Source organism: Oncorhynchus masou, chromosome 25 (assembly GCF_036934945.1).
Source record: "Oncorhynchus masou masou isolate Uvic2021 chromosome 25, UVic_Omas_1.1, whole genome shotgun sequence".
In the NCBI taxonomy this organism is placed as follows: domain Eukaryota; kingdom Metazoa; phylum Chordata; class Actinopteri; order Salmoniformes; family Salmonidae; genus Oncorhynchus; species Oncorhynchus masou.
Genome location: NC_088236.1, coordinates 29,746,001 through 29,773,717, shown reverse-complemented (window position 1 = coordinate 29,773,717; position 27,717 = coordinate 29,746,001). Strand labels below are relative to the sequence as shown.

At 46.8% G+C, this 27,717-nt stretch overlaps 1 protein-coding gene across 2 annotated transcripts in view; it reads right to left on the bottom strand.

Moving 5' to 3' along the window:
- Positions 1–5,802: 5,802 nt before the first annotated feature.
- Positions 5,803–27,717, bottom strand: part of LOC135514089 (tetratricopeptide repeat protein 28-like) — a 225,495-nt gene continuing 203,580 nt past the window's right edge. The window contains exons 10-24 of one of the 2 annotated variants that reach the window (XM_064937284.1): positions 26,299–26,428; positions 25,870–26,088; positions 24,363–24,522; positions 22,033–22,173; positions 18,296–18,440; positions 17,988–18,167; positions 17,327–17,868; positions 16,832–17,079; positions 14,704–14,828; positions 14,382–14,613; positions 14,039–14,115; positions 11,528–11,551; positions 10,362–10,491; positions 8,319–8,426; positions 5,803–8,180 (exon numbers count right to left, since the gene is read on the bottom strand). In XM_064937284.1, coding sequence (XP_064793356.1) covers positions 6,565–8,180; positions 8,319–8,426; positions 10,362–10,491; positions 11,528–11,551; positions 14,039–14,115; positions 14,382–14,613; positions 14,704–14,828; positions 16,832–17,079; positions 17,327–17,868; positions 17,988–18,167; positions 18,296–18,440; positions 22,033–22,173; positions 24,363–24,522; positions 25,870–26,088; positions 26,299–26,428 — 4,077 coding nt within the window. In that variant the 3' untranslated portion in view covers positions 5,803–6,564. The remainder of the gene's footprint in view (positions 8,181–8,318; positions 8,427–10,361; positions 10,492–11,527; positions 11,552–14,038; positions 14,116–14,381; positions 14,614–14,703; positions 14,829–16,831; positions 17,080–17,326; positions 17,869–17,987; positions 18,168–18,295; positions 18,441–22,032; positions 22,174–24,362; positions 24,523–25,869; positions 26,089–26,298; positions 26,429–27,717) is intronic. The other variant, XM_064937285.1, reaches the window with a different exon arrangement.

Sequence of the window (27,717 nt, the reverse complement as noted above, 5' to 3'; positions counted from 1 at the left end):
CAAGTCTCTTCTTCTTCTTGGTGTCCTTTAGTAATGGTTTCTTTGCAGCAATTCGACCCATGAAGGCCTGATTCACGCAGACTCCTCTGAACAGTTGATGTTGAGATGTGTCTGTTACTTGAACTCTGTGAAGCACTTATTTGGGCTGCAATCTGAGGTGCAGTTAACTCTAATGGACTTATCCTCTGCAGTAGAGGTAACTTTGGGTCTTCCTTTCCTGTGGCAGTCCTCATGTGAGCCACTTATTTGAGCTTATTTCATCATAGCGCATGATGGTTTTTGCGACTGTACTTGAAGAAACATTCAAGGTTCTTGAAAAGTTCAGAATTGACTGACCTTCATGTCTTAAAGTATTTGAGCTGACCTTTATCTCTTTGCTTATTTGAGCTGTTCTATGACTTGGTCTTTTACCAGATAGGGCTATCTTCTGGTCTACATCCCCTACCTTATCACAACACAACTTATTGGCTCAAACGCATTAAGAAGGAAAGATATTCCACAAATGAACTTTTAACAAGGCTGACCTGTTAATTGAAATGCATTCTACAGGACTACCTCATGAAGCTGGTTGAAAGAATGCCAAGCATGTGCAAAGCTGTTATCAAGGCCAAGTGTGGATACTTGAAGAATCTCAAATCTCAAATATATTTTGACATGTTTAACACTTTTTTGGTTACTACATGATTCCATATGTATTATTTCATAGTTTTGATGTTTTCACTGTTATTCTACAATGTAGAAAAAAATAAAAATTAAGAAAAAACATTGAATGAGTAGGTGTGTCCAAACTTTTGACTGGTTGTAACGTCTCTCGTCGGAAGGCATGAACCAAAATGCAGCGTGGTAAGTGTTCATAATTCTTTATTACTCAAAAACACTAACAAAATGAAAAAACGGAACAGTTCTGTCAGGTGCAGACACTAATCAGAAAATAACTACCCCAAAAACCTGAAGGAAAAGGACAACTTATATTTGATCCCCAATCAGAGACAATGATAGACAGTTGCCTCTGATTGAGAACCACACAAACATAGAAATAAAGAAACTAGAATGCCCACCCTAGTCACACCCTGGCCTAACCAAAAAAGATCATAAAAACCTCACTATGTCCAGGGTGTGACAGTAACCCCCCCCCCAAAGGTGCGGACTCCGGCCGCAAAACCTGACTCTAAAGGGGAGGGTCCAGCAGGTGGGCATCCCTTCACGGCGGCGACTCCGGTGCGGGACGTAGACCCCCCTCCACCCGTAGATCCCTCCGCTTTGTTGGCGGCAAATTACTGCCAGACAACTTCGAAAAAATGTGAGTGACCGAATGATTCACAAATTTAAATCTGCATCTGGCGAATTACTCTCTTCCCCCAAAGACATCAATGACAGATTCCGGCAGTTTTATAAGACTCTATATACATTCCTGCCCTGAACCAGGAAGAAATTTGAGAAACAATTAAATCTCTAAAGAGTGGCAAGACCCCGGGCCCAGATGGATACCCTGGTGAATTCTATAAAACATTCAGCAACATGCTCTCTCACTACCTGCACAAAATGTTAGTTCAGGCCAATGAGGATGGAGCTCTCCCTTCTACTTTGGACGAAGCGTTCATTACAGTTATACATAAGAAGGGTAAAGATCCAGAAGAGGTAGGGTCATACAGACCAATATCGCTCCTTAATATAGACCAAAAGATTTTAGCAAAAACTCTGGCTAACAAGCTTAGCACTTTAATTGGCAAATTGGTCCATTCGGACCAGACCGGCTTTACCCCTAACAGAAACTCATTCTTCAATCTAAGGCGCCTCTTCAACATTATGTATTCTCAGAGGTTACCCAACGTGGACCTTGCCGTCATATCTCTTGACGCCGAAAAGGCCTTTGACCAAGTTGAGTGGCCCTATCTATTCAAGGTCCTACAGAAATGTAATATTGGAGATGGGTTCATAAATTGGATCCAGGTTTTATATAGGAACCCCTGTGTGAGAATACTCACTAACCAATCATTGTCGCCTCGATTTAACATTTACAGAGGGACAAGGCAGGGTTGTGTGCTGTCGCCTATGCTCTTCGCCCTAATTATTGAACCTTAATTCAGATTAGATCTCATGCAGCAATACACAGCTGTAATACTAAAGATACTCTAAATAAGATTTACCTATACGCAGATGACATTCTCCTCTATGTAACAGAACCCCAGGCTAGTATTCCAGCTATTCTTGATGTGATTAATTTATTTCATACCTTCTCGGGATACAGAATAAATTGGAACAAGAGTGAATTAATGCCCATACGGTTGCAAAACACCTCCTGGCTACAACATCTCCCAGTTAAGTCATCTTCAGAAAAATGTACCTACCTAGGAATTGTAGTTACCAAACAATACTCCTTACTATTTAAAGAGAATTTCCCCTCTCTGATACAAAAACTCAAGGCAAACATACAATTTTGGAGAACTCACCCAATTTCTCTGCTCGGAAGAATTAATGCTATTAAAATGGTCTTCTTCCCACAACTGCTCTGGGATTTACACAGGATAGGTAAAAAATACCTCTGTAAATCCAAGATGGAAGGAGGATTGTCTCTCCCAAATGTTATATTTTATTACTGGGCCGCTAACCTCCGCGCTGTTACGTTTTAGCTGGATGACGCACTTCCATCATCCAGCTGGTTTAGTATGGAGCGTGAGGAGTGTCACCCCTTCTCTATTGGCGCTGTGATTTTGTCGCCTGTCAATCTGGAGATGTCACTTTATTGTAACAGTCCTATTATACATAGCACAGTTCGAATCTGGAAGCAAATTAAAGTCCACTTTGAGCTTAGACCAATGTCATTCATGCTCCCTGTCACCAGGAATCCCTCCTTTGCCCCCTCTAACCTTGATAACACCTTTGAGCGATGGGGAGAGTTGGGGATAAGTACCATAGGGGATTTATATATAGAAGGGACCTTTACTTCCTTTGAGTTGTTGAGGGAAACGTATAATCTTCCCAGAAGTAACTTTTTCAGATACCTACAAATTAGAGACTATGTTAGAAAACACCTCCCAACATTTGGGAATGCTAAACCTTCCATGTTTGACGGATGCATAAAAATATGCCCCACCTCAGACAAACTGATATCGCGTCTATATGACGCTTTTCACTGACATTTTTTCATTGACATTTTGGTGGCAGACTGGGAAGAGAGCTTGGAGTTTATACAAAATAGCTGCATTAACCCCAGACATCGTCTCATACAATTCAAGGTATTACACAAATTACACTATTCCAAAACTAAACTGCATAAGATATTTCCTGATACATCCCCTACATGTCAGGCTGTGCAGGGTACACTACTCCACTGCTTTGCCCTATGCTCTAGCTTGTATGGTAATTGGTGTGGAATTTTTAGGATTTTTTTTTCTCTCTGAAGTTTTGGAGACTTCAAGGAGTGTCTGATTCCCTAAACAGATTACCCCCCAAAACAACTCATCTCTTACAGTCTCATTCTGGCAAATAAACTAATCTTGTTGTTTTGGAAAAGGAGGGAAGGGCCCTCTACCAAATTATGGCTCAGCGAATTGGCAAACACTGTACACTTAGAAAGAATTAGATATATTCTGAACAATAAATTATAAACAGTTGATCAAATCTGGAAGCCTTTCCTCTCCTACTTGGACAAGTCGGCGCTGTGAATTTGTACATTTTAACGCACTCTCAATGGTAATATTTTAATCTACCTTTGGGCAGCATGTGCTGGCCCAGTCACCAGAGCAGTTGGGGGGGAACAGGGAGGAATAAGGGGGGGTAAAGGGGGGGAATAAGTGGGGGGTTCTGTATGTCTGTTTTGTATTATTTGTTTTGTACCCAGAATTCTGGGTCTTGTTGTTCCTGTCTGCTCTTTTATGTTTAGATAAGAATTGTATACCTGTCTTTTATACCTATACACCATTCTTGTGTGTGTTCAATAAAAATATTTGAAAGAAAAAAAGAATCTTTGGATAATAGTCTTTGTCTCTCTGGTTGTTGGAGCTACAGTTGAAGTCGGACGTTTACATACACCTGAGCCAAATACATTTAAACTCAGTTTTTTCCACAATTCCTGACATTTAATCCAAGTAAAAATTCCCTGTTTTAGGTCAGTTAGGATCACGAATTTATTTTAAGAATGTGAAATGTCAGAATAATAGTAGAGAGAATTATTTTTTTCAGCTTTTATTTCTTTCATCACATTCCCATTGGGTCAGAAGTTTACATACACTCACTTAGTATTTGGTAGAATTGCCTTTAATTTGTTTAACCTGAGTCAAATGTTTCAGGTAGCCTTCCACAAGCTTCCCACAATAAGTTGGGTGAATTTTGGCCCATTCCTCCTGACAGAGCTGGTGTAACTGAGTCAGGTTAGTAGGCCTCCTTGCTCGCACATGCTTTTTCAGTTCTGCTCACAAATTTTCTATGGGATTGAGGTCAGGGCTTTGTGATGGCCACTCCAATATCTTGACTTTATTGACCTTAAGCCATTTTGCCACAACTTTGAAAGAATGCTCGAGGTCATTGTCCATTTGGAAGACCCATTTGCGACCAAGTTTAACTTCCTGACTGATGTCTTGAGATGTTTCTTCAATATATCCACATAATTTCCCGTCCTCATGATGCCGTCTATTTTGTGAAGTGCACCAGTCCCTCCTGCAACAAAGCACCCACACAACATGATGCTGCCACCCCCCTGCTCCACACTTGGGATGATGTTCTTCGGCTTGCAAGCCTCCCCCTTTTTCCTCCAAACATAACATTCCTCCAGCATCTTCACAAGGTCCATTGCTGTTGTTCTGGGATTGATTTGCACTTTTCACACCAAGGTACGCTCATCTCTAGGTGTCAGAATGCGTTTCTTTCCTGAGCGGCATGACGGCTGCGTGGTCCCATGGTGTTTATACTTGCGTACTATTGTTTGTACAGATGAACATGGCATTTGAACTTGCTCCTAAGGATGAACTAGACTTGTGGAGGTTTCCCATTTTTTTCTTAAGGTCTTGGCTGATTTCTTTTGATTTTCAAGCAGACAGAGTTTGAAGGTAGGCCTTGAAATTCATCCACAGGTACACCTCCAATTGACTCAAATGATTTAAATTAGGCTATGAGAAGCTTCTAAAGCCATGACATCATTTTCTGGAATTTTGCAAGCTGTTTCTAAGGCACAGTCATACTTAGTGTATGTAAACTTATGACCCACTGGAATTGTAAGGAATTGTAATTCAGTGAATTATAAGTGAAGTAATCTGTCTGTAAACAATTGTTGGAAAAATTACTTGTGTCATGCACCGACTTGCCAAAACTAGTTTGTTAACAAGATATTTGTGGAATGGTTGAAAAGCGAGTTTTAATAATAAACTTCCGACTTCAACTGTATCTGTTGTATGGTGAACTTGGGCTTCATTAAGGTTTATTTGATAATAGCCCATGCCTACCCAGCCACCGACCTCACCACACGTCACTGGAGCACAGGGCCAGTATTCATAAAACGTCTCAGAGTTTTATGAGCTTAATTATTAAGATTACATGTAGAGGGAGGACCTGATGCTAGATCAGCACTAATTTTACACTAACATTTTAGTTATTTAGCAGACACTCTTATCCAAAACAACTTACCATTATGGTGTTCATCGTACAATATCTTGGTGAGCACTTCTCCTCTGATGTGTAATTGCACTGCCCACAGTAATCTGTGTATTGTGGTCACAAGATTTTTCCAAAGTCATTAATGCAGTGATACAGCATTTTCATGAGCATGCTAAATCGTCAACGCAATAAAATAAGGCTAAAATATTAGAAAGCAAACATGATTTTTATTGAAACAGGTTTACTGATAAATGACAGAGATGGTTGTCATGACACTTCCTTGTTTAATTTCCAAAATCATGGACAAAAAAGTCATTCATGGTACTTAACATTGAATAGCAAGGGAATCCATGCTGTGGAGCAGACACTCAATTCACAAAGAAATCAGGCAAAATGCCCGTTTCTATTTCAATAAAAAATATGTAATATTTTTTATTTTTTTTATTTATCCATCTTTACATGGTACAATTTTGTTAACTTTTTTTTATAATATAAAAACACTTAATACTGATTGTGAAACAATAGATTTAATTTACAAAACAATAATAATAATAATAATAATATTAATAACAAACAATAATAATAACAATAATCATTAAATTGAAACAAAAATAGAATGGAGGAGACCAGTTGGAGCGGTTTCATCTTGGCCCACACAAATAGCACATTTTTTGGAGGAAATACCGATTGGCATTGAAGTCTACCTGACACACACACACACACACACAAACAAACACAGTATCAGGTCTTTGAGTATTTCTCATTGCCATTGACAGTGTTATGGGTACAATGACGAGACACTTTCTAAGCATTCATGAGCCTCTGAGGGATCACTCTCATTGGCTGATTATGTACTTTTCATTGTCAATCAAGTTCGGTGGGCCAATAGTGACCCTCCAGAAAGTGCCCAACTCCCCCAGTACAAAGGATATCAAGTGGTAGGCAAAATACAGGAAAGAGGACATTTAAAGTGTCTCAGCATTTGGAAGATGGGAAAAACCTGCCAGGGGAGAGGAACTTGTATCCATTGCCGGCAGGTAGTCTGATAGAGCGAGCACCAGGGCTGCTGCTGGTGGAAATAGAGGGCGAGGGGGCCATCTTTCTGGGGTTGTGTCCATTGGAAGGGTTCTTGTTGCCCCTGTCCAACGACTGCAGCCCCAGCTCCCGCAGCTCCAGGCTGTCTTGGGCGTCGCTGGGGGAGCAGTGTCGTGGGGAGAGGTTCAGAAGGCTCAGCACATCTCTCTTGGCAGAGACCAGGGGTCCTGGGGCGCCACGGAGAGCCCGGACTGGACCCAGATGCTGCTGCTGTTGCTGGGACGCTGTGTTGGCCCAGAATGTCTTCAGGTTGTGGATGGCCACAACCTTCTCATCGATGACGCCCCTCCTGAGGCGGTCCAGGTCTGGGGCATCGGCAGGGCTGGAGCAGGCAGAGCCCGTGGAGGAGTAGGAGAGAGCTGGGGATGGGGCACTGCAAGCCGGGGACTGGTGGCCAGAGCTGGGGGACACGTTACTGGGAGAGCGGGAGATGTGACCACTATAGGGGGAGCTGGGGTATTTGAGCTTGAATTGGGCATGGCTGTCCAGGGTGGGGGAGGGGTGACTGCCATCCTTTAGAGAGGTCTCAGAGGCTGCAGGGCTGTTGTAACCAGAGCTGATCTTCTGCAGGGAGGAAGAGCGGGAGGGAGGTTTGGGTCGTGGGGAGGACTGGACACGGACACTGGCGCTGCTGCTGGGACGGCTGAAGGCGCTGGTCTCTGAGGAGCGGAAGGCAGAGCTCCTGGCTGAGGTAGCTCCAGCTGCAGCCCCCTCAGCCCCAGCCCGTTGTAAACTCCCCACCGCCCGCAGGTGGCTCTGGGTCTCCTCCAGAATCTTCTGGGCCAGCTCCTGGGGGTCCAGAGGGACAGTCTTCTCCTCCTGGGACTTGACGGTGCTATCTGTCTCAGTGCTGGACTGGTCCGACTCACCTGTGTCTGAGCTGCTCACCTTGCCTGGCACCTTCTGGAGGGGAGGGTTGGGGCTGGGAACCAGGCTGGTCTTGACCGGGGAGGTGGGGGTACTGACACTGCCTCGAGACGACACAGACACCTGGTAACCCCGCCCAGTGCCCGAGCTGGAACTACTGACAACACCCCTGCCCCCACGGTGGAGGTGGCGCTGCCCGTGACCCGGAGGTAGAGGCAGGGAGTCACAGTGGCTTCCCAGAGGCTCACTGCTGATGATGGAAAAGCCTTCATACTCCTCGTCATCTCCCCGGCCCACACCTGCTGCTGCTGCAGCCGCCCCGTGAGGAGAGGAGCGACTGCGGGGAATGTGCGGGTGCTTGTGGGCAGAGAAGTGTGCTGTGGCCCCACCACGCTGTCGATGGCCCAGGAAGTCACACTCTGATTTGGAGGCAAAGCTCATGGTGGAGGCCACGGAGCTCAGGCTGTAGACGGAGATGGCGTCTGAGGCCAGACTGTCCAGGCAGGGTGGGGAGAAGGGCAGGCTGGGGTAGCCCAGTGGTAGGGGGTTGGAGACAAACTGGGCCGAGGCCAGAGACTCCAGGGAGGACGAGCTGTCCAGGCTGAGACGCTTTGGCAGCTCTGTGGAGTCTGGGAGAGAGGGAGAGAGCCAGGGGGAGGGGGAAGAGTGGGAAATAATTGTAAGGGTAAACATGTTATGGTATACATTAATGTATCATGTATCAGTCAACTATAATCATTAATCACTGTGTATCTACAAATACATACCAAACAGTGCCAGCAGGGACTGGAGGGCAAAGTGCATGGTGCGGCGGTTGGCTTGCTTGCCCGTCTTCAGTACCACCTCCTCCTGACCCACCTCACACAGGTCAAATCCTGCACACACAAAAGACAGTTACTCTACCAGCCTAGCACACATACAGCACACATACCTGCCTAGCATACATACAGCACATATACATGCCTAGCATACCTGCCTAGAGCACATACAGCACACATACCTGACAAGCACACATACAGCACACATACCTGCCTAGTACACATACAGCACACATACCTGCCTAGTACACATACAGCACACATACCTGCCTAGTATACATACAGCACACATACCTGCCTAGTATACATACAGCACACATACCTGCCTAGCATAGATACAGCACACACACCTGCCTAGTATACATACAGCACACATACCTGCCTAGCATAGATACAGCACACATACCTGCCTAGTACACATACAGCACACATACCTGCAGCACACATACCTGCCTATTATACATACAGCACACATACCTGCCTAGCATAGATACAGCACACATACCTGCCTAGTATACATACAGCACACATACCTGCAGCACACATACCTGCCTAGTATACATACAGCACACATACCTGCCTAGCATAGATACAGCACACATACCTGCCTAGTATACATACAGCACACATACCTGCCTAGCATAGATACAGCACACATACCTGCCTAGTACACATACAGCACACATACCTGCCTAGCATAGATACAGCACACATACCTGCCTAGCATACATACAGCACACATACCTGCCTAGAATACATACAGCACACATACCTGCCTAGCATACATACAGCACACATACAGCACACGTACCTGCCTAGCACACATACAGCACACATACCTGCCTAGCATACAAACAGCACACATACCTGCCTAGCATACATACAGCACACAAACAGCACACATACCTGCCTAGCATACATACAGCATACATACAGCACCCATACCAGCCTAGCACCATGCCTAGCATACATACAGCACACATACCTGCCTAGCATACATACAGCACACAAACAGCACACATACCTGCCTAGCATACATACAGCACACATACAGCACCCATACCAGCCTAGCACACATACCTGCCTAGCATACATACAGCACACATACCTGCCTAGCATACATACAGCACACATACCTGCCTAGCATACACACAGCACACATACCTGCCTAGCATACACACAGCACACATACCTGCCTAGCATACAAACAGCACACATACCTGCCTAGCATACATACAGCACACAAACAGCACACATACCTGCCTAGCATACATACAGCACACATACAGCACCCATACCAGCCTAGCACACATACCGGCCTAGCATACATATAGCACACATACCTGCCTAGCATACATACAGCACACAAACAGCACACATACCTGCCTAGCATACATACAGCACACATACAGCACCCATACCAGCCTAGCACACATACCTGCCTAGCATACATACAGCACACATACCTGCCTAGCATACACACAGCACACATACCTGCCTAGCATACACACAGCACACATACCTGCCTAGCATACACACAGCACACATACCTGCCTAGCATACAAACAGCACACATACCTGCCAAGCATACATACAGCACACATACAGCATACACACAGCACCCATACCTGCCTAGCATACACACAGCACCCATACCTGCATAGCATACACACAGCACACATACCTGCCTAGCATACATACAGCACACATACCTGCCTAGCATACATACAGCACACGTACAGCACCCATACCTGCCTAGTATACATACAGCACACATACCTGCCTAGCATACATACAGCACACATACCTGCCTAGCATACATACAGCACACATACCTGCCTAGCATACATACAGCACACATACCTGCCTAGCATAAATACAGCACACATACCTGCCTAGCACACATACCACACATACAGCTGCTCCTACTACTGACAAATAAGGAAATTATATCCATTTGGATAATTATTTTATTGATATACTGTATCTCACCTAGTGCAGCCAGAAATTCATGGCAGCCTGGCAGTCTCCAGAGCTGCACACTGATGGACACCTGGATGGGCAGCAGAGAGAAGTCCTGCTCCTTCTCCCCTGTCTGCAGCTGGACCAGCACCTGGTGGAGCTGGAGGGGCAGAAGAGGAGAGCAATACAGGAGGTCAGACAGGAGTAAAGGAGGAAGCTATATACCTTTAACTGGTCTATACCAACTTTTATGGACCTGAGTTGTTGATCAATTTCTACTGATAGACCAAGTGGATATACTTTTTAAGTAGTGAAGTAGAACAAAACTGACAAATGTGTGATGCTTGTGCTCAAGTCAACTGTTTTCCTCCATACACCAGTGTCATAAAATGACTTCCACCATGCCCATCTCTGTTGTGGCAGAGGAATGTTCATTTTTGGCAGGTTTAGTAACTCTGCCTCTGCCCTTTGACCCTGTTGATGTTAGTTCCCAGGGGATTGGCTCTTCAGCCTCTCAGAACTACAGTAGCTTTACTGTGGAGCGTGGCCCAGGGTGATTTAGATTAGGAGGGAACCATCTCCTCCTCCTCTGTGGGATTTTAACACGTGACCCCCGGGCCACACTCACCCTCACTGTTTAGGGATTATTCAGCCTGGAACAGAGAAACCTTTGTCAAACTGACCTGAAGTAATGTCACCACTTGATTAACATGCCCTCTTCCCTTTCTCTTCTCTGTTCATGCTGTTTGTTTATACGTGGAATGTTCATCCTTTCATCCTGGCCTTGAGTGAACCAGGGTTGTAAACCCAAGAACACTCATAATGCTGCACTGCCCAGCAGTGGAATGTTGGCCCAAACAGCACTATAAACTTGGAGCTAGTAGAGGTCAGCAACTGGAACTGCATGAGACATGTTGAAGTTTCATTTATTTGCACCAAAGAAAATAAGTGATAGACAACAATACAGATAAAAACAAATAAAGGTGAGATTGGAAGCCCAATGGCTCATATGAAAATCACACCACAAGAAAACTACATACAGTACATACTGTAAGTGCTAAAGAACAGAGCGTGCTTCACATGCATCTATTGCTCAGTTAAAGTTGATGCAAGAGGATTGTGCTAGGTGGTTTAAAGCAGCAGTGAAATGGAGAGGGGTGGGATGGGGTGTAGAGGGGAAGGGGAGGCACACTTACCATTCCCACCATATTTTTAACAGCCTTCAGACCGCAAGTTAGAGACAGGGGCAGGAGAGAGAGAAGAGGCTTTTAGTGCATGCATACATGACAGGCCATTCACAAAGAGCAGAGAGGTAGGGTCAAATGGGGACACAAAGGGAAACAGAAAAACACAACTGATGGGTCGTGTGTCATACATTACACACATATTACACAAAACTATTGAATCACCATACATAGTTGCCTATGCGGTGTGATGTCAGGAATACCTCATGTATCATACATGCTTGGTATGTTTCAAATGTTATGGTCACCACCAATGTTGAAACAAAAGCCCAAATCCCTTTCTGGATGGATGGCAACAACAACTGCCCGAGTTACACCAGGAACACACAATCCCTCCATCAGTGCTCAGACAGTCCACAATAGGCTGAGAGAGGCTGGACTGGGGGCTTGTAGGCCTGTTGTAAGGCAGGTCCTCACCAGACATCACCGGCAACAACGTCACCTATGGGCACAAACCCACCATTGCTGGACCAGACAGGACTGGCAAAAAGTGCTCTTCACTGACGAGTCGCGGTTTTGTCTCACCAGGGATGATGGTCGGATTTGCGTTTATCGTCGAAGGAATGAGCGTTACACCGAGGCCTGTACTCTGGAGCAGGATCGATTTGGAGGTGGAGGGTCCGTCATGGTCTGGGGTGGTGTGTCACAGCATCATTGGACTGAGCTTGTTGTCATTGCAGGCAATCTCAACGCTGTGCGTTACAGAGAAGACATCATTCTCCCTCATGTGGTGCCCTTCCTGCAGGGTCATCCTGACATGACCCTCCAGCATGACAATGCCACCAGCCATACTGCTCGTTCTGTGCGTGATTCCCTGCAAGACAGTAATGTCAGTGTTCTGCCATGGCCAGCGAAGAGCTCGGATCTCAATCCCATTGAGCATGTCTGGGGCCTGTTGGATCGGAGGGTGATGGCTAGGGCCATTTCCCCCCAGAAATGTCCGGGAACTTGCAGGTGCCTTGGTGGAAGAGTGGGGTAACATCTCACAGCAAGAACTGGCAAATCTGGTGCAGTCCATGAGGAGGAGATGCACTGCAGTACTTAATGCAGCTGGTGGCCACACCAGATACTGACTGTTACTTTTGATTTTGACACCCCCTTTGTTCAGGGACACATTATTCCATTTCTGTTAGTCACATGTCTGTGGAACTTGTTCAGTTTATGTCTCAGTTGTTGAATCTTCTTATGTTCATACAAATATTTACACATGTTAAGTTTGCTGAAAATCAACGCAGTTGACAGTGAGAGGACGTTTCTTTTTTTTGCTGAGTTTATTTCTCAAGCAAGCTAGGACTGTCTTGGAGTGATCTGAGTGGGTAGGGGAAAACTTAAAACTAGTTGTTATTGGCAGAGAGGTTTGGTACTCTCTTTGTTGAATTAATTCATGAATGAATGATTGAATGAAATAATTAATTAATGAAATTGTATTTTAGTGTCAAATCTCCAGTTGGCAACACATCCCTTAAGGAAACAATTGACACATAGGCAAACATTACAATGATTCGCAGTGATAATTCAGTCAGTGATACCTCACAAAGAATGAAAAACAAAAATCTAGACATAATAGTAGATAAGGTTATCCAAGCAATAATAATAGCAATAACAATAGCCCTATAGCAGTAAAAATTAAATACAAACAACAGTAAACATGACAGATCTCTATGACAAGGCGCATCATTCACCCAAGTTTCGTCAAGTTCGGGCCAGTGGTGTCTGAGATATATTGTGTGACTATCGTACATTTCATTACTATAGCTCTCCTCTCCTCTTGGGACAATCAGTACAATTTTGTAAATGTCAGATCTCTAAGCCAAGACGCAATGCTGTCTGATATATCGCGACTATTGTAAGAACATAATAACAGACGGAGACAGATCCACAGTCCCCTCCCCGATTTCATCGTGGGGGACAATACTTACAGATAAATAAATACAGTAAAATGAAACGTTATTGGTCTATTACACAATGTATCGCCTGGTGATGTCACCAGGCAGGCTGAAACACCACCCATACAAACAGGCTGATTAAAAGGTCCTGTGTAGATTGTATTTTCAAGCAACAACTATTAGGAAATAACACACTTTTACAGTGTTATTTTCATCAGCTGTTGTACAATATGGTACAAAACACAGGAACACTGAATTTTGACTGCACTGGGCCTTTAATGGCTCCAATCCGGCCGTGATTGGGAGTCCCATAGGGCGGCGCACAATTTTTCGTCATTGTAATTAAGAATTTGTTCTTAATTAACTGACTTGTCTGGTTAAATAAAAGTAAAAAAATAATAATAATATATATATATATAAAAATGAAGTAAGTCCCCAGCGGCTCAGATAATGGGAAGAGTCGGGTTTCTGTTTCCTTCATAACACACAATGTCTCCCTCTTTGGAGTTGCAAGACACTAAATACTACACTCCAGTGGTGAGCAGTAACACTGTGCTGCTGTGGTGCTGGGGCCTACCCGGTTGATGAGCTGTTCTCCTGCCTCGGAGGCGGTGATGAGTTTACACAGGGCTTGGAGAGCTGGTGGCGGTAGACCTGGGAGACAAGATTAAAGCACATGGTTCATTATTCAGCATTCTTTCAAGCTGCATTTAATATACCATACATTCAGTAGAAGAGTAAAACACTGGTTATACTATCTGTGTGTTGGTAAAAAGCACACAAAGCCACCTGATAAGCAGTATTGTAACTTTTGATATTCTATAGTAGAAAGATGGAGGCCCAGTTCATGTTTGGAGCTGTTCTCCATCTCACTGTCCTATCCCCAGTCCCATGTCCTCCTGCCAAGGATCACAGCCTACCAAGTATTGACTGCAGGGTGGTGCTACACTGCTGCAGCCTGTCTCCAGGGTCTGCTGTGGGGAAGAAGACAGCAGCAGGGATGCCGGTGCCAGCCGAGTCCAGGCGGAAGCCAACAGCGGTCAGCAGGGCATGCCAGCCTGGGACGCCCCCCACCTTGTTCTCCACACTCTGCTGGGACGTGTACATGGAGTTACGCTGGCCGTTCTGAATCCTCTGGAGAGACTTCTCCACCTGGTGGGGACAGGGAGATTTAGACTAATGTAAGAGTGTGTGTGTGTGTGTGTGTGTGTGTGTGTGTGTGTGTGTGTATTTGACCCTCACAAGGTGCAGTAAGACCCGCAGAGCATCCCGTGCTCTCTCTGGATACTGTAGGATCTCTGCTAGTGCCTGGCCAATCAGGGACGAGGGGCTGTTCAGCTTCACATCATTACCAATAAGCATGTAGCCTGGACAGACACACCCACAAGATCAACAGGAAGGAGAGGAAAAGAGAGATGCAGACAGTGAGAGTCCAGTTGGGTAAACAGAAAGTAATTATGACACAATTGGGAACATGGGTGAACTGGGATCTACTCAGTTGGAGGTGACAAACCAAGCCAATCTGATTGTGTGGAAGTAGGTAGAATGTCCCTAACCTGCCCAGTTGGAGGGGTGGGAGTACTGAGTGTGTGGAGGTAGAATGTCACTAACCTGCCCAGTTGGAGGGGTGGGAGTACTGAGTGTGTGGAGGTAGAATGTCACTAACCTGCCCAGTTGGAGGGGTGGGAGTACTGAGTGTGTGGAAGTAGAATGTCCCTAACCTGCCCAGTTGGAGGGGTGGGAGTACTGAGTGTGTGGAAGTAGAATGTCACTAACCTGCCCAGTTGGAGGGGTGGGAGTACTGAGTGTGTGGAGGTAGAATGTCACTAACCTGCCCAGTTGGAGGGGTGGGAGTACTGAGTGTGTGGAGGTAGAATGTCACTAACCTGCCCAGTTGGAGGGGTGGGAGTACTGAGTGTGTGGAAGTAGAATGTCCCTAACCTGCCCAGTTGGAGGGGTGGGAGTACTGAGTGTGTGGAAGTAGAATGTCACTAACCTGCCCAGTTGGAGGGGTGGGAGTACTGAGTGTGTGGAGGTAGAATGTCACTAACCTGCCCAGTTGGAGGGGTGGGAGTACTGAGTGTGTGGAGGTAGAATGTCCCTAACCTGCCCAGTTGGAGGGGTGGGAGTACTGAGTGTGTGGAAGTAGAATGTCACTAACCTGCCCAGTTGGAGGGGTGGGAGTACTGAGTGTGTGGAGGTAGAATGTCACTAACCTGCCCAGTTGGAGGGGTGGGAGTACTGAGTGTGTGGAGGTAGAATGTCCCTAACCTGCCCAGTTGGAGGGGTGGGAGTACTGAGTGTGTGGAAGTAGAATGTCCCTAACCTGCCCAGTTGGAGGGTGGGAGTACTGAGTGTGTGGAGGTAGAATGTCACTAACCTGCCCAGTTGGAGGGGTGGGAGTACTGAGTGTGTGGAAGTAGAATGTCACTAACCTGCCCAGTTGGAGGGGTGGGAGTACTGAGTGTGTGGAAGTAGAATGTCCCTAACCTGCCCAGTTGGAGGGGTGGGAGTACTGAGTGTGTGGAAGTAGAATGTCCCTAACCTGCCCAGTTGGAGGGGTGGGAGTACTGAGTGTGTGGAAGTAGAATGTCCCTAACCTGCCCAGTTGGAGGGGTGGGAGTACTGAGTGTGTGGAAGTAGAATTTCACTAACCTGCCCAGTTGGAGGGGTGGGAGTACTGAGTGTGTGGAGGTAGAATGTCCCTAACCTGCCCAGTTGGAGGGGTGGGAGTACTGAGTGTGTGGAAGTAGAATGTCACTAACCTGCCCAGTTGGAGGGGTGGGAGTACTGAGTGTGTGGAAGTAGAATGTCCCTAACCTGCCCAGTTGGAGGGGTGGGAGTACTGAGTGTGTGGAAGTAGAATGTCACTAACCTGCCCAGTTGGAGGGGTGGGAGTACTGAGTGTGTGGAGGTAGAATGTCCCTAACCTGCCCAGTTGGAGGGGTGGGAGTACTGAGTGTGTGGAAGTAGAATGTCCCTAACCTGCCCAGTTGGAGGGGTGGGAGTACTGAGTGTGTGGAAGTAGAATGTCCCTAACCTGCCCAGTTGGAGGGGTGGGAGTACTGAGTGTGTGGAAGTAGAATGTCCCTAACCTGCCCAGTTGGAGGGGTGGGAGTACTGAGTGTGTGGAAGTAGAATGTCCCTAACCTGCCCAGTTGGAGGGGTGGGAGTACTGAGTGTGTGGAAGTAGAATGTCCCTAACCTGCCCAGTTGGAGGGGTGGGAGTACTGAGTGTGTGGAAGTAGAATGTCCCTAACCTGCCCAGTTGGAGGGGTGGGAGTACTGAGTGTGTGGAAGTAGAATGTCCCTAACCTGCCCAGTTGGAGGGGTGGGAGTACTGAGTGTGTGGAAGTAGAATGTCCCTAACCTGCCCAGTTGGAGGGGTGGGAGTACAGCTTGCTGCTCTGGACAGTCTTCATGGCGTCTGCGAGGGCAGCGCTGGCCTTGGTCCCGTTGAGCAGAGCGGTGTAAAAGGCATGGATGAACACTTTGGAGGCTGACACAGGAACAGGCCACAGAGACACCAGGACACACTGGGCCCCAGCAGCCAGGAAGGCCCTGGTCAGACCTACCACACCGTCTGCTGTCACCTTACTGCTGGACTCCTGGTATGAGCTGTTGATAAGACACACACACACACGCAAACACACACACACACACACACACACTGGTTTCATAACCCTCTATCACCAATACGAGACTACTGCTCTGTCAACTATATCTACCACAGCATAACTACATAACTATCAGTGGATAACAGAGTGGACATTTTGTTATAGAATCTGGTTCCCCCCTCTCCAGGACCACTTGAAATAAGAGGTGTTCCACATTAGGCCAGCCGCCCCTCTCCTGGTCCACTCACCCCAGCACCACCAGTTTGACAGGCAGCCTCAGGTCCAGTATATCAGCAGCGGTGAGCAGGAACTCCTGCAGGGGAGGGCTGTCACAGATACTCTCAGCGTCGCTCCCATCATCCTGCAGGTGCAGGCTCTCTGGGATGGTGTAGCTGCTCCCAAATGAGCCCTTCCTGCCCTTGCCTCCACTGCCTCTCTTCCCGCCCCCTGCCCCTCTCCCTCCAGTCCCCACACCCACCCCTGCCCCGCCGGGTATGCTCTCTGGGTTGGGTGTGAGCACCAGGGCGGCCAGCTTCCAGGAGATGTGGGTAGCGAAGTGGGCACACTCGGCCTGGGTGAGGGCACTCATCACCCTCTCCTTGGTGGCAGAGGATCCAGCCAGTGGATGGCAGCCCAGCAGCTCAGACACCATGAGGGCCTCCTCCTCGGCCGAGGGCATGGGCCCCCACAGCCAGCGGTCCATCACAGAGGACGGCAGACGAGGGTTACCCACAACAGCTGCCATGGACACGCCCCCACAGGAAGCCGGCCCCGCCCGCCGAGAATGACCCTGAGGACACATTGAGAAAGGCCAATGATGACGATGATAGAATGTAACAGGGGCTTGACAGTGGTAGTAACAGAAATAAAAGAAGTGATGGCATTCAAATAAAAGCCAAGTATTCTGACCTTGGAGCTGATTCCCAGACCCTGGATGGAGGGCACGGCGATGAGGCTGAAGCGTTCATACAGGTACTCATTAGAGGAGCTGCCCTTCAGCAGGGCGAAGGGAATGAGGTACAACTCCCCCTCCAACACCAACACCAGCTGTCTGTGTCTGCCCACGGGACCACTGGAATGCATCAGGCCCTGGACAAACAGAGACAGGGAGTGATGAGTGGTATTGATATTGGACTTACTGTAGTATAAACACTTTCTGTCTTTCCTCTTCCCCTCTCTATCAAATGCGCACACACACACACAGGTCATATGCTCACCCCTTCCATGGGTGCGATGAGCAGGTCGTAGAGGGCACGGAGAGGAGGTTTGTTGAGGTTGCTGGGTCGGCGGGGCAGAGAGGAGCAGCCATCTTTGGCTGGGGACACGGTGTTACTGAACAGGCTAGTCATACTCTGGCAGCTCCTACAAAACACAAAAACACATTGGTGTTCATTTCAGATGGCACAGCTATTCACACTGGCACATAGGCATAGTGGTTTTAGGCAACACACACACACACACACACACACACACACACACACACACACACACACACACACACACACACACACACACACACAGTGAGAGTACTAGAAATGGTCTTTTTGGTTGAGGAACTGTGCCTAGTGCCAGCCAGCCAGCAGAGTGCTGCATCGGAAGTGCCCCCTGGTGAGACAGCAGCAGTTCCTGTGGGAAATGTATTAATGGCACAACACTGTACTGTAGTATGGCATGTAGAATGTGATATAGCACAGCACACTAAATAAAATCAATTGTGCATTTGAGATAATATAAATGTCCACTAGATGGCGATGTGTGACTGTAGAACTGTGGAGGGGAGTGTAGCGTGAGACCTCTGGACCTGACAGACTCACTGCAGGAGAGAGAGAAAAGGTGACACCTCCCCTGCCTCTTTGTCCCGCCCCTCTCTCCAACTATCTACCCAGCTACCTGGCATGAAGCTAACGAAAGCTTACACTGGAAAACTTCCAACGATCCACCCAACGTGAATGACACTCATTTTGTTCTGCTCACTATTGAATATGTGCACAAGGCTTTTATGTCGCAGCACCTTGCCTGTCTGAGCTCGACAGCTGTAAGATGCTCTGCTGCTCAACATTAGCAGTCCTGCTGAATACAAATGCTGTGTGTGCTGTGTAATGAAGAGAGAGTGATGGCTCCCTGCTTGGGCAGATGTGCTGTGCGGCAACCTGAGAAGTGCCGTAATGGCCGCTGTGGGTAGATGAGCCTTCCACTTTGTTTACACACAGCCAGGCTCAGGCTCCACGGGGCACACGACTATTGCTATCCATCTGCTGTAACAACCAGCCTCCCCGTCTGCCCCCCCCCCCAGCCCCCCTCTCTTCATTCTGCCCTCCTGGTGGTACCCCTGGACCACAGGCTCTCCTCCAGTCTGCCAGCTCTCTCCCAGGCCTCAGAGGGAAAGACAATAGTTTGTTAGTCTGACAGGAGGAGCGTGAGAGGAAACGAGGGTCGAGTGAAGAAAAGGGATAAAAAAGAGAGACGGGTTGACCAAGAGAAAGGGGAATGTTGAGAAGGAAAGGCTAAAAGCAGAAGGCTAGGAGGTTAAGGGTAGTGGACTCAGTGGACTCAGTCATGTCATACTACTGCACCAATAAGGCTGATAGCCACTCAAAGGCCTCCTTTACTGCTACTCAATGTCTAGGGACATCTGATTGAAGAGCTCTGTTATGCTTTACAAAGTGAGATTACAGAGTAGGTCATCTCTTGTGGACAGACGCACGTACATTAAATAGTATTGTAGCATCTGTCAATAGACTGTGGGATGCGACGACTTTGTTCCTGTGCATTTGTTTTTGCCAGTGATCATTTGGACGAATCACGATGTCGGAAGGGGAGGGACATTTGGGCCATAGACTTGACTGTAACTTGCAAAGTGAGAGGGGAGGAGCTACCGCCCTGATTCCGCTCCTCGTTTTAGTTTATTTTCTAACACGTTTCCCCCCAGAACTTAATCGAGCATCTGATGCAATTACACAACATTTTAGTTCTGGGTTTCGAAGATTACAGATGAGGTGACTTTTCAATCAGAAAAGCTAGCTCCTTCATATTTTGACTTCGTAGCTCTCCTCAGAGATAGATGAGGTCAAAGATCACGTCAGACATTCAGACACCTTGCCAGGAACTCTGCAATCCTTCGTTCATGCTCAGAATCCCTGTGTCTTCTACCTTGGTCTTTGTACTATTGTTGATACATCCTTCATTTAAATGTTTTTCGCTCCTAATACAATCTATTCTCTGAATAAAAAGTAATTAAGAGAATGATGTAACTTTCTTACGTCAACAGTCTAAAACTCACACAGCAAAGGGACTAAAATTTGCAAACAAGAAATAAATGATAAGAAAACAAATAAAAGAGAAGCCTTGCTAGCCACATGTTATATTGATATCAAATCCCCAAGATGTGTGGCTTGAAATGACAATGAGCCTTTCTTTATTTTCCTTTGCTTTCGTGAGATTGACCAGTGGCTCTTAAACACAAGGGGCTTTATGATTCAGATAAAATAATGAGTGGATTATTACCGGCAGCCCATTAAGAATAAGTGGATTATTACCGGCAGCCCATTAAAGAATGACTGGATTATTACCGGCAGCCCATTAAAGAATGAGTGGATTATTACCGGCAGCCCATTAAAGAATGAGTGGATTATTACCGGCAGCCCTTTAAAGAATGAGTGGATTATTACCGGCAGCCCATTAAAGAATGACTGGATTATTACCGGCAGCCCATTAAAGAATGACTGGATTATTACCGGCAGCCCATTAAAGAATGAGTGGATTATTACCGGCAGCCCATTAAAGAATGAGTGGATTATTACCGGCAGCCCATTAAAGAATGAGTGGATTATTAGCAGCCCATTAAAGAATGACTGGATTATTACCGGCAGCCCATTAAAGAATGACTGGATTATTACCGGCAGCCCATTAAAGAATGACTGGATTATTACCGGCAGCCCATTAAAGAATGAGTGGATTATTACCGGCAGCCCATTAAAGAATGACTGGATTATTACCGGCAGCCCATTAAAGAATGACTGGATTATTACCGGCAGCCCATTAAAGAATGACTGGATTATTACCGACAGCCCATTAAAGAAAGACTGGATTATTACCGGCAGCCCATTAAGAATGACTGGATTATTACCGGCAGCCCATTAAAGAATGACTGGATTATTACCGGCAGCCCATTAAAGAATGACTGGATTATTACCGACAGCCCATTAAAGAAAGACTGGATTATTACCGGCAGCCCATTAAGAATGACTGGATTATTACCGGCAGCCCATTAAAGAAAGACTGGATTATTACCGGCAGCCCATTAAAGAAAGACTGGATTATTACCGGCAGCCCTTTAAAGAACAAGTGGATTATTACCGGCAGCCCATTAAAGAATGAGTGGATTATTACCGGCAGACCATTAAAGAACAAGTGGATTATTACCGGCAGCTCATTAAAGAACGAGTGGATTATTACCGGCAGCCCATTAAAGAACAAGTGGATTATTACCGGCAGACCATTAAAGAAAGAGTGGATTATTACCGGCAGCCCATTAAAGAACAAGTGGATTATTACCGGCAGCCCATTAAAGAATGAGTGGATTATTACTGGCAGCCCATTAAAGAACAAGTGGATTATTACCGGCAGCCCATTAAAGAATGAGTGGATTATTACCGGCAGTCCATTAAAGAACAAGTGGATTATTACCGGCAGCCCATTAAAGAACGAGTGGATTGAATAAGGAGGATTCACATGCTTCTGAGCTGGCTAAACAAAGGAGAAAATACTATTTTGACAGAAAGCTAATATTCTAATGAATTCCCCTACCTAACAGGATCCTGTCCCCCATCAGATAGCTCTCTTATTATGGGAATGTGGGGAATTAGAGATGAACTTTTAAAGGCTCTCTTTCTCCACTGGAGTCCTCCAACTAACTACTCTTGGAGGTCAGTGTCTCACACAGTGTCTGTCTCACCTGTTGAACAGGTTGTTTCTGGACACCATGCGGAGGAAGCCTGTGGGGTCAGTCACAGAGTTGAGTTTGTTGTTGAGCTCCTCAAACTGCTGGTCCAACAGGTCCCCTGCCTCACTCTCTGTCTCGCTGCTGGAACAACCCCTGAGAGAGGGAGAGGGAGAGGGAGAGAGAGAAAGGCAGAGGGAGAGAGAGACAGAGAGAGAGAGAGAGAGACAGAGAGAGAGAGAGAGAGGGGGGGGGAGAGAGAGAGAGAGAGAGAGAGAGAGAGAGAGGGAGAAAGAGAGAGAGAGACAGAGAGGAGGGGGGGGAGAAAGAGAGAGAGAGAGAGAGGGGGGGGGAGAAAGAGAGAGAGAGAAATTATACTGTTAGACATGCCTGCATGCCCACACACACACCTGCTCACACATACACACAGACACGCCCAGCCCAGTTTCCCAGGCATGGTCCAGAAAGAGCCCTGACAGGAGGCAGAGTTAAATCCTCCCTTTTATATGCTGCTAATGCTGATCTAGCCAGCACCCAGCAGGGAGTCTGTTCTGTTACTCCATCCTCTACCCCCTTTCTATCTACACCCCTTCTCTCCCCATACACCCCTCTATCTATCCATCCCCGCCCCCCACTTTTACCCCCATCCCATCCAAACCGCTTCCATTTTCCTCTGTCAGCTCATTGCTCTCATCGGTCCCAAGTTAAACCATGGGAACTGGTGTTCTCATCTAAAATCTCTCTCATTCTTTCTCTCCACTAATCCATATATTCGCTGTAGCCTCTCTCTGAGATCCATTCCCATGAAGGCCCCTCTCTGTCCACATCTCTCTAACACACGGCATGTGCAGTAACATGTGGTAGTAGGTGGTGAAGTTACATAGAGTACTGTACAATACAGGTCAGAAGGTATGGGAAGATGGGCAGTGGGGAAAGAGATAGAGTCTATGGTAGACTGGTTTTATTATTGAGGACTGGGGAGACACATTCTTCCCAAATATGGATGCTACTGTGGAGTTATTACCCCTCCCTCTCTCATCCCCCCTCTGCCATCCCTCCTTTTTCTCGGTAATAGTACTCTCTCTGTTTCCGTCTCCCTCCCGCTATCTCCCCCTCCCACTTCCCTCCTCTGTCCCCCTCTCTACATCCTCTGTGAAAAGTAAATGGGGCAATAAGTGGTGCCATATTGTGGCTAGCCAGGCGTAGTGGTGTGAGGCTTCCTTCCACTGGAGCAGTAAATGACTCAGTAATGGGGCAGGAGGGCACGGCAGGCTGGGGATTGGCAGTGGGCACACTGGATGGCCACTGAAGGCTGAATCCTAATTTGAAAACTTGAAATGTTGCATAAATCAAGCAAAATGTACAGGCAACTGCCAAAATAACAGAAACACTTGTGTAAATAAGGGATACAAAGTATATTGAAAGCAGGTGCTTCAACACAGGTGTGGTTTCTGAGTTAATTAAGCAATTAACATCCCATCATGCTTAGAGTCATGCACTAAAATGCTGGGCAGGCCATTATTTTACCAAAAACTTGAAATAACAAAACATTTAGAGGAACAGAAACAGGAAGAAAGTGATCTCAACTGTGCCGGTACAGAACGGTATATTAAAAGCATGAGAATTGGTTAATAACATTGTTATCAGTTAATACAATTCAGTCCCACAAAAAACAGCATCAAAGTGTCCATACAAAGTCCTCACTCTGTCACAGAAACATCTTCCCCTGTCTGCCTAACAGCTGAAAATCTTTGCCAGTGTGTGTGTGCTTTGTAGGATCCGGCTTCCTGCCAACCCAAAAAATAGTGGTTCTGTTCAGAACTAAACGATTGGAAAATAATTGGGGTTCCAACCAGTGCCCTGAAGTAAACCTGCAGTTTGAGTGCTCACTTAATTTATTTGTCAATAACTGTTCCTTTTTCAAGGTCACTTCAAATTACGCATAGACAGTCTAACAAGACTCCTCCCACTACTGCATATCACTCCATCCATTTCCCTCTGTATCTCTCTGCATTCCTCATCTCTTATCTTCTTCCTCTCCTCTGCCCTCAGTAACCTGTCTGCTGTGTTTTCCTGTCTCCCAGTCCCAGACAGTATTTGTTAAGTGAGTCCAGTGGGCATCCAGAGAGCCATTATTCTGTCTCATTGGTTCCCAGTGGGAGCAGAGAGCAGTTGTTTAGACAGATATCGGGGTCCTGTCATCACACCATGCACTCGGGAGAATGACTCCTTGAGACTGCATACAGAACAGCATCCCTCTATGTGCATCAGCCAGTGCCCACTCTATAGCATGCATGGTATATTCTGAGCTCCAAGTGGTGGAGGTGTGCGTGTGTGTGTGTTACCTGCTGTAGTAGGATTCTACTCCCAGGGCCTCCCGAGCACTGGCAATGTGCTGCTCCAGAGACGAGCCGCTGGCCACACCCCCTCCCCCGCCATCATGGAGGTCTGGCCCGCCCTCTGTCACGCCCTCTCCCAAGTACACCTCATGGAACTTCAGGATGCCTTGGAGAAGGAGAGAGAGAAAAAGAAAAGGAGAAAGAGATTATTGATTAAGTTAAACGTATCGGTCATATCACAATGGGAAAATGAATAGTACTACAATAGACTATGTCATGATGCACACAGCACTAGTGGACTTAGTCCGCTACAATGAAAGTGTAATAAAACCAGTTTAGTCGTCTTCAGCCCACCAAACGTGTTAACAATAAGAGAACATATGTAGAGATTGCACGCTGTAAAACTAAGTTACGCTACATTTACTAGCACATCTGCAGAGCAAAATGAATAAACAAATAACGTTCAATAAAATATAAGAGTGGCTGCCTGTGCCATCTGCTCTGTGCCATGGGAGCTGAGATGTTAGAGGAGAAGGGAGGGAGGAGGGGGGACTACCACAGCAGTGGTGGTGGTAGATACTGAGTGTGGGGGTTGAGTTAGGCTTGGAATATGTTCACATCTGTGAGTTGGCAGACAGGCTGTACACCAGTTCATTTATTAGAGGAGTCCCTTTACTGATTAAGGGTTCTTTTACCCAGGTCCTGTGCTATGTGTATGCCAGCTATATGCCTGTGATTGCCAGGGGGGAGAGACAGATCAGAGGGCTGATTACAGGAATGGTGACCTCAGGCAAGAGGCAGCTCTTTCAACCTTTCATTTCCCTCTGCAGTACGACACCCGTCTATATTACTACTATTAGACACGGCAGCCTTGGCTCTGGATTTTATCAACCAGATCAAGGCTGGTGGGCGTGTGTTATTATGGCTCACAGCTTTCATTCACACTTTGTCTAGTAGGGCTAAAAGAGAAGCACAGGCTAGAATTCTCCCTGGCAGCCAGAGCTGTCAGTCAGGCGAGAGCTCTGACTGGGCTTCAAAGCCCCCTCTATTCTCTTTGGTGAGAGAGAAAGGCTATGGAGTAGCCTACTCAATACTAAAGGCAGCAAAGCTTGTTTGTGTGAGAGATTATGTGTGTGTGTGTGCGCACAAGAGTAGGTGTGTGTGTTTGCCTGTTGAATTGTGTGTGAGGATGTTGATTCATTGGGCAAGTGCTGTTTGGCTCTGTCACTCTCGGTTACCATGGCTCATCAGCAGGTGCCCTTAGAGGCAAGGCTTCCTTACCCTCTGAACACAAGCCATGCCCTCCAGGACTCACAGCTAAACAAAGCACAATCAAGATGAAATTCACTGTTTGATTGAGTGTGTATGTGTGTGTTTTGTGTCTGTACAATGTTTTGTATAATGTGGCATAATAGATTTGTACAGATTTACATAGTACCCTTACAGTTCATTGTATCAGCACACAGAGGAACTGAGTTAGTTGATATCCGCCTCCCTCTCCCCCAGGTCTTACCTGCTCCTGGAGCCAGCAGCCAGCTGTACAGGTACCCAGCAGCCATGGAGAAGTAGAGCACTAGGGCCCTCTGGCTGTTCACCGTGTCCAGGATGTGCTCCACTGTGACTGGGGTGTAGGGGTCTGAGTCCTGCTGGCCTGTCTGCCTCTCCACCAGCAGGTCAGCAAAGGCCCGCGTCCGACCCCGCTCTGCCACTGCCAATGCCTCGTCATGGTGGCCTGGACAGCAGAGGGTCAAAGGTCAATGCTAGATTTTCTAGCTATCAGAGAGTGAACACGTACAAATGTCTAGTAGTATAAATATTTTGCAACAAATAGGTAAAAATAGGAACGAACATGAAAAGAAAGTAAGAGAATAGCAGACAGAATGAAAGAAAGAGGGAAGGACGGTGAGAACGGAATGTGGGCAATGGATCGCGGAAACAATACCTAGGCTGACAAGGACCCTCTGGAGTGCCTGGTAGGAGGAGGTCTGCAGGTCAAACAGAGAAAGTTTGTAGTCGGTGCTGTGCTGGGCCTCATGACGAATGGTCTCAAACAATGCAGATGCTCGGTAGAGCTGCAGGACAAATAACACAACCACAGATAACGATCAGTTACTGCATAGTACACCCTCTGTTCACTGTTCACTCCATGAACAGTGAAGAGAGATAAGAGCTCAGACAGAGACATGCAGTGGCAGAAAGAAGACACTAGATGGCAGAAGCCCTCCTCAGTGTAAATTATATTTGATGTCAGCACAGCTCCCTCAGCTCCCTCTCTTAAACACAGCTCTGATATTCAACACAGCCACCCTCCCCTCTCATCTCATCCACCCAGACAAGAGAGAGGGAACTGAAGATGCTAAGCCATCGCCTGGGCTTCCAAGACACACAATGTCTTCGAGGGAAACAGTGTGTCCACAGAACACTATGTCTCCCTGAGCCCTCTCAAGACTTATTTTCTCTGTTCAGTCCCAGACACTATTAGGCTGGAGAGGGAGAAGGAAAGGGAGAGGGGGGAGAGGTGGGAGGGCAGACAGAGTGTGGTGCTGTTGCACACTAGCAGTCCAGGCCAGCCAGGAGTGCTGATTCATGGGAGTTGGTATTGATTTCCTATTCCTCCTCTGTTGGCAGGCCTTTAAGATGACTGAGAATGTTCCACCTCCAACTCCAGTCTGTAAGAGGCCACCATTGACACGAAACTACGCACACCAATCATTCAGATAGCTGCTGCCCTGGGACTGGCACATGGAAGGGATGGAATTGGAATGAATCAGGTATGTATGTGTGTGTGAATGGTGAGGTGGTTACACCTAGCCAGGTCTATCCCCAAGGTCAGCCAGTAAAGTATATCAGACAAGAGGAGAGAGGGTGAGAGAGAGCAGAGTGTGGTTGTGCAGCCTTAGTGCTTGTTGTCCTGGCTGATTCTGCTGATAGGGCTGCAGGCTGATTGCTGGGCACACAGACATCCCATTAAGAGGGAAACGAATTTCCCACACTGGCTCCCCATTGGCCTAACCTCACCCAGCACAGATTAAAAGAAAACTAAAAAGTGCTGTGTCTGCAATGTCCTACCTACATGCTGTAAAGGGGTATAGGACATTTACAATGAGTGTACAAAACATGAAGAACTCTTTCCATGACACAGACTGACCAGGTGAATCCAGGTGAAAGCTATGATCCCTTATTGATGTCACTTGTTAAATCCACTTCAATAAGTGTAGATGGAGGGGAGTAGACAGGTTTTTAAGCCTTGAGACAATTGAGACATGGATTGTGTACGTGTGCCATTCAGAGGGAGAATGGGCAAGACAAAAGATGTATGTGCATTTGAACGGGGTATGGTAGTACGTGCCAGGCGCACCGG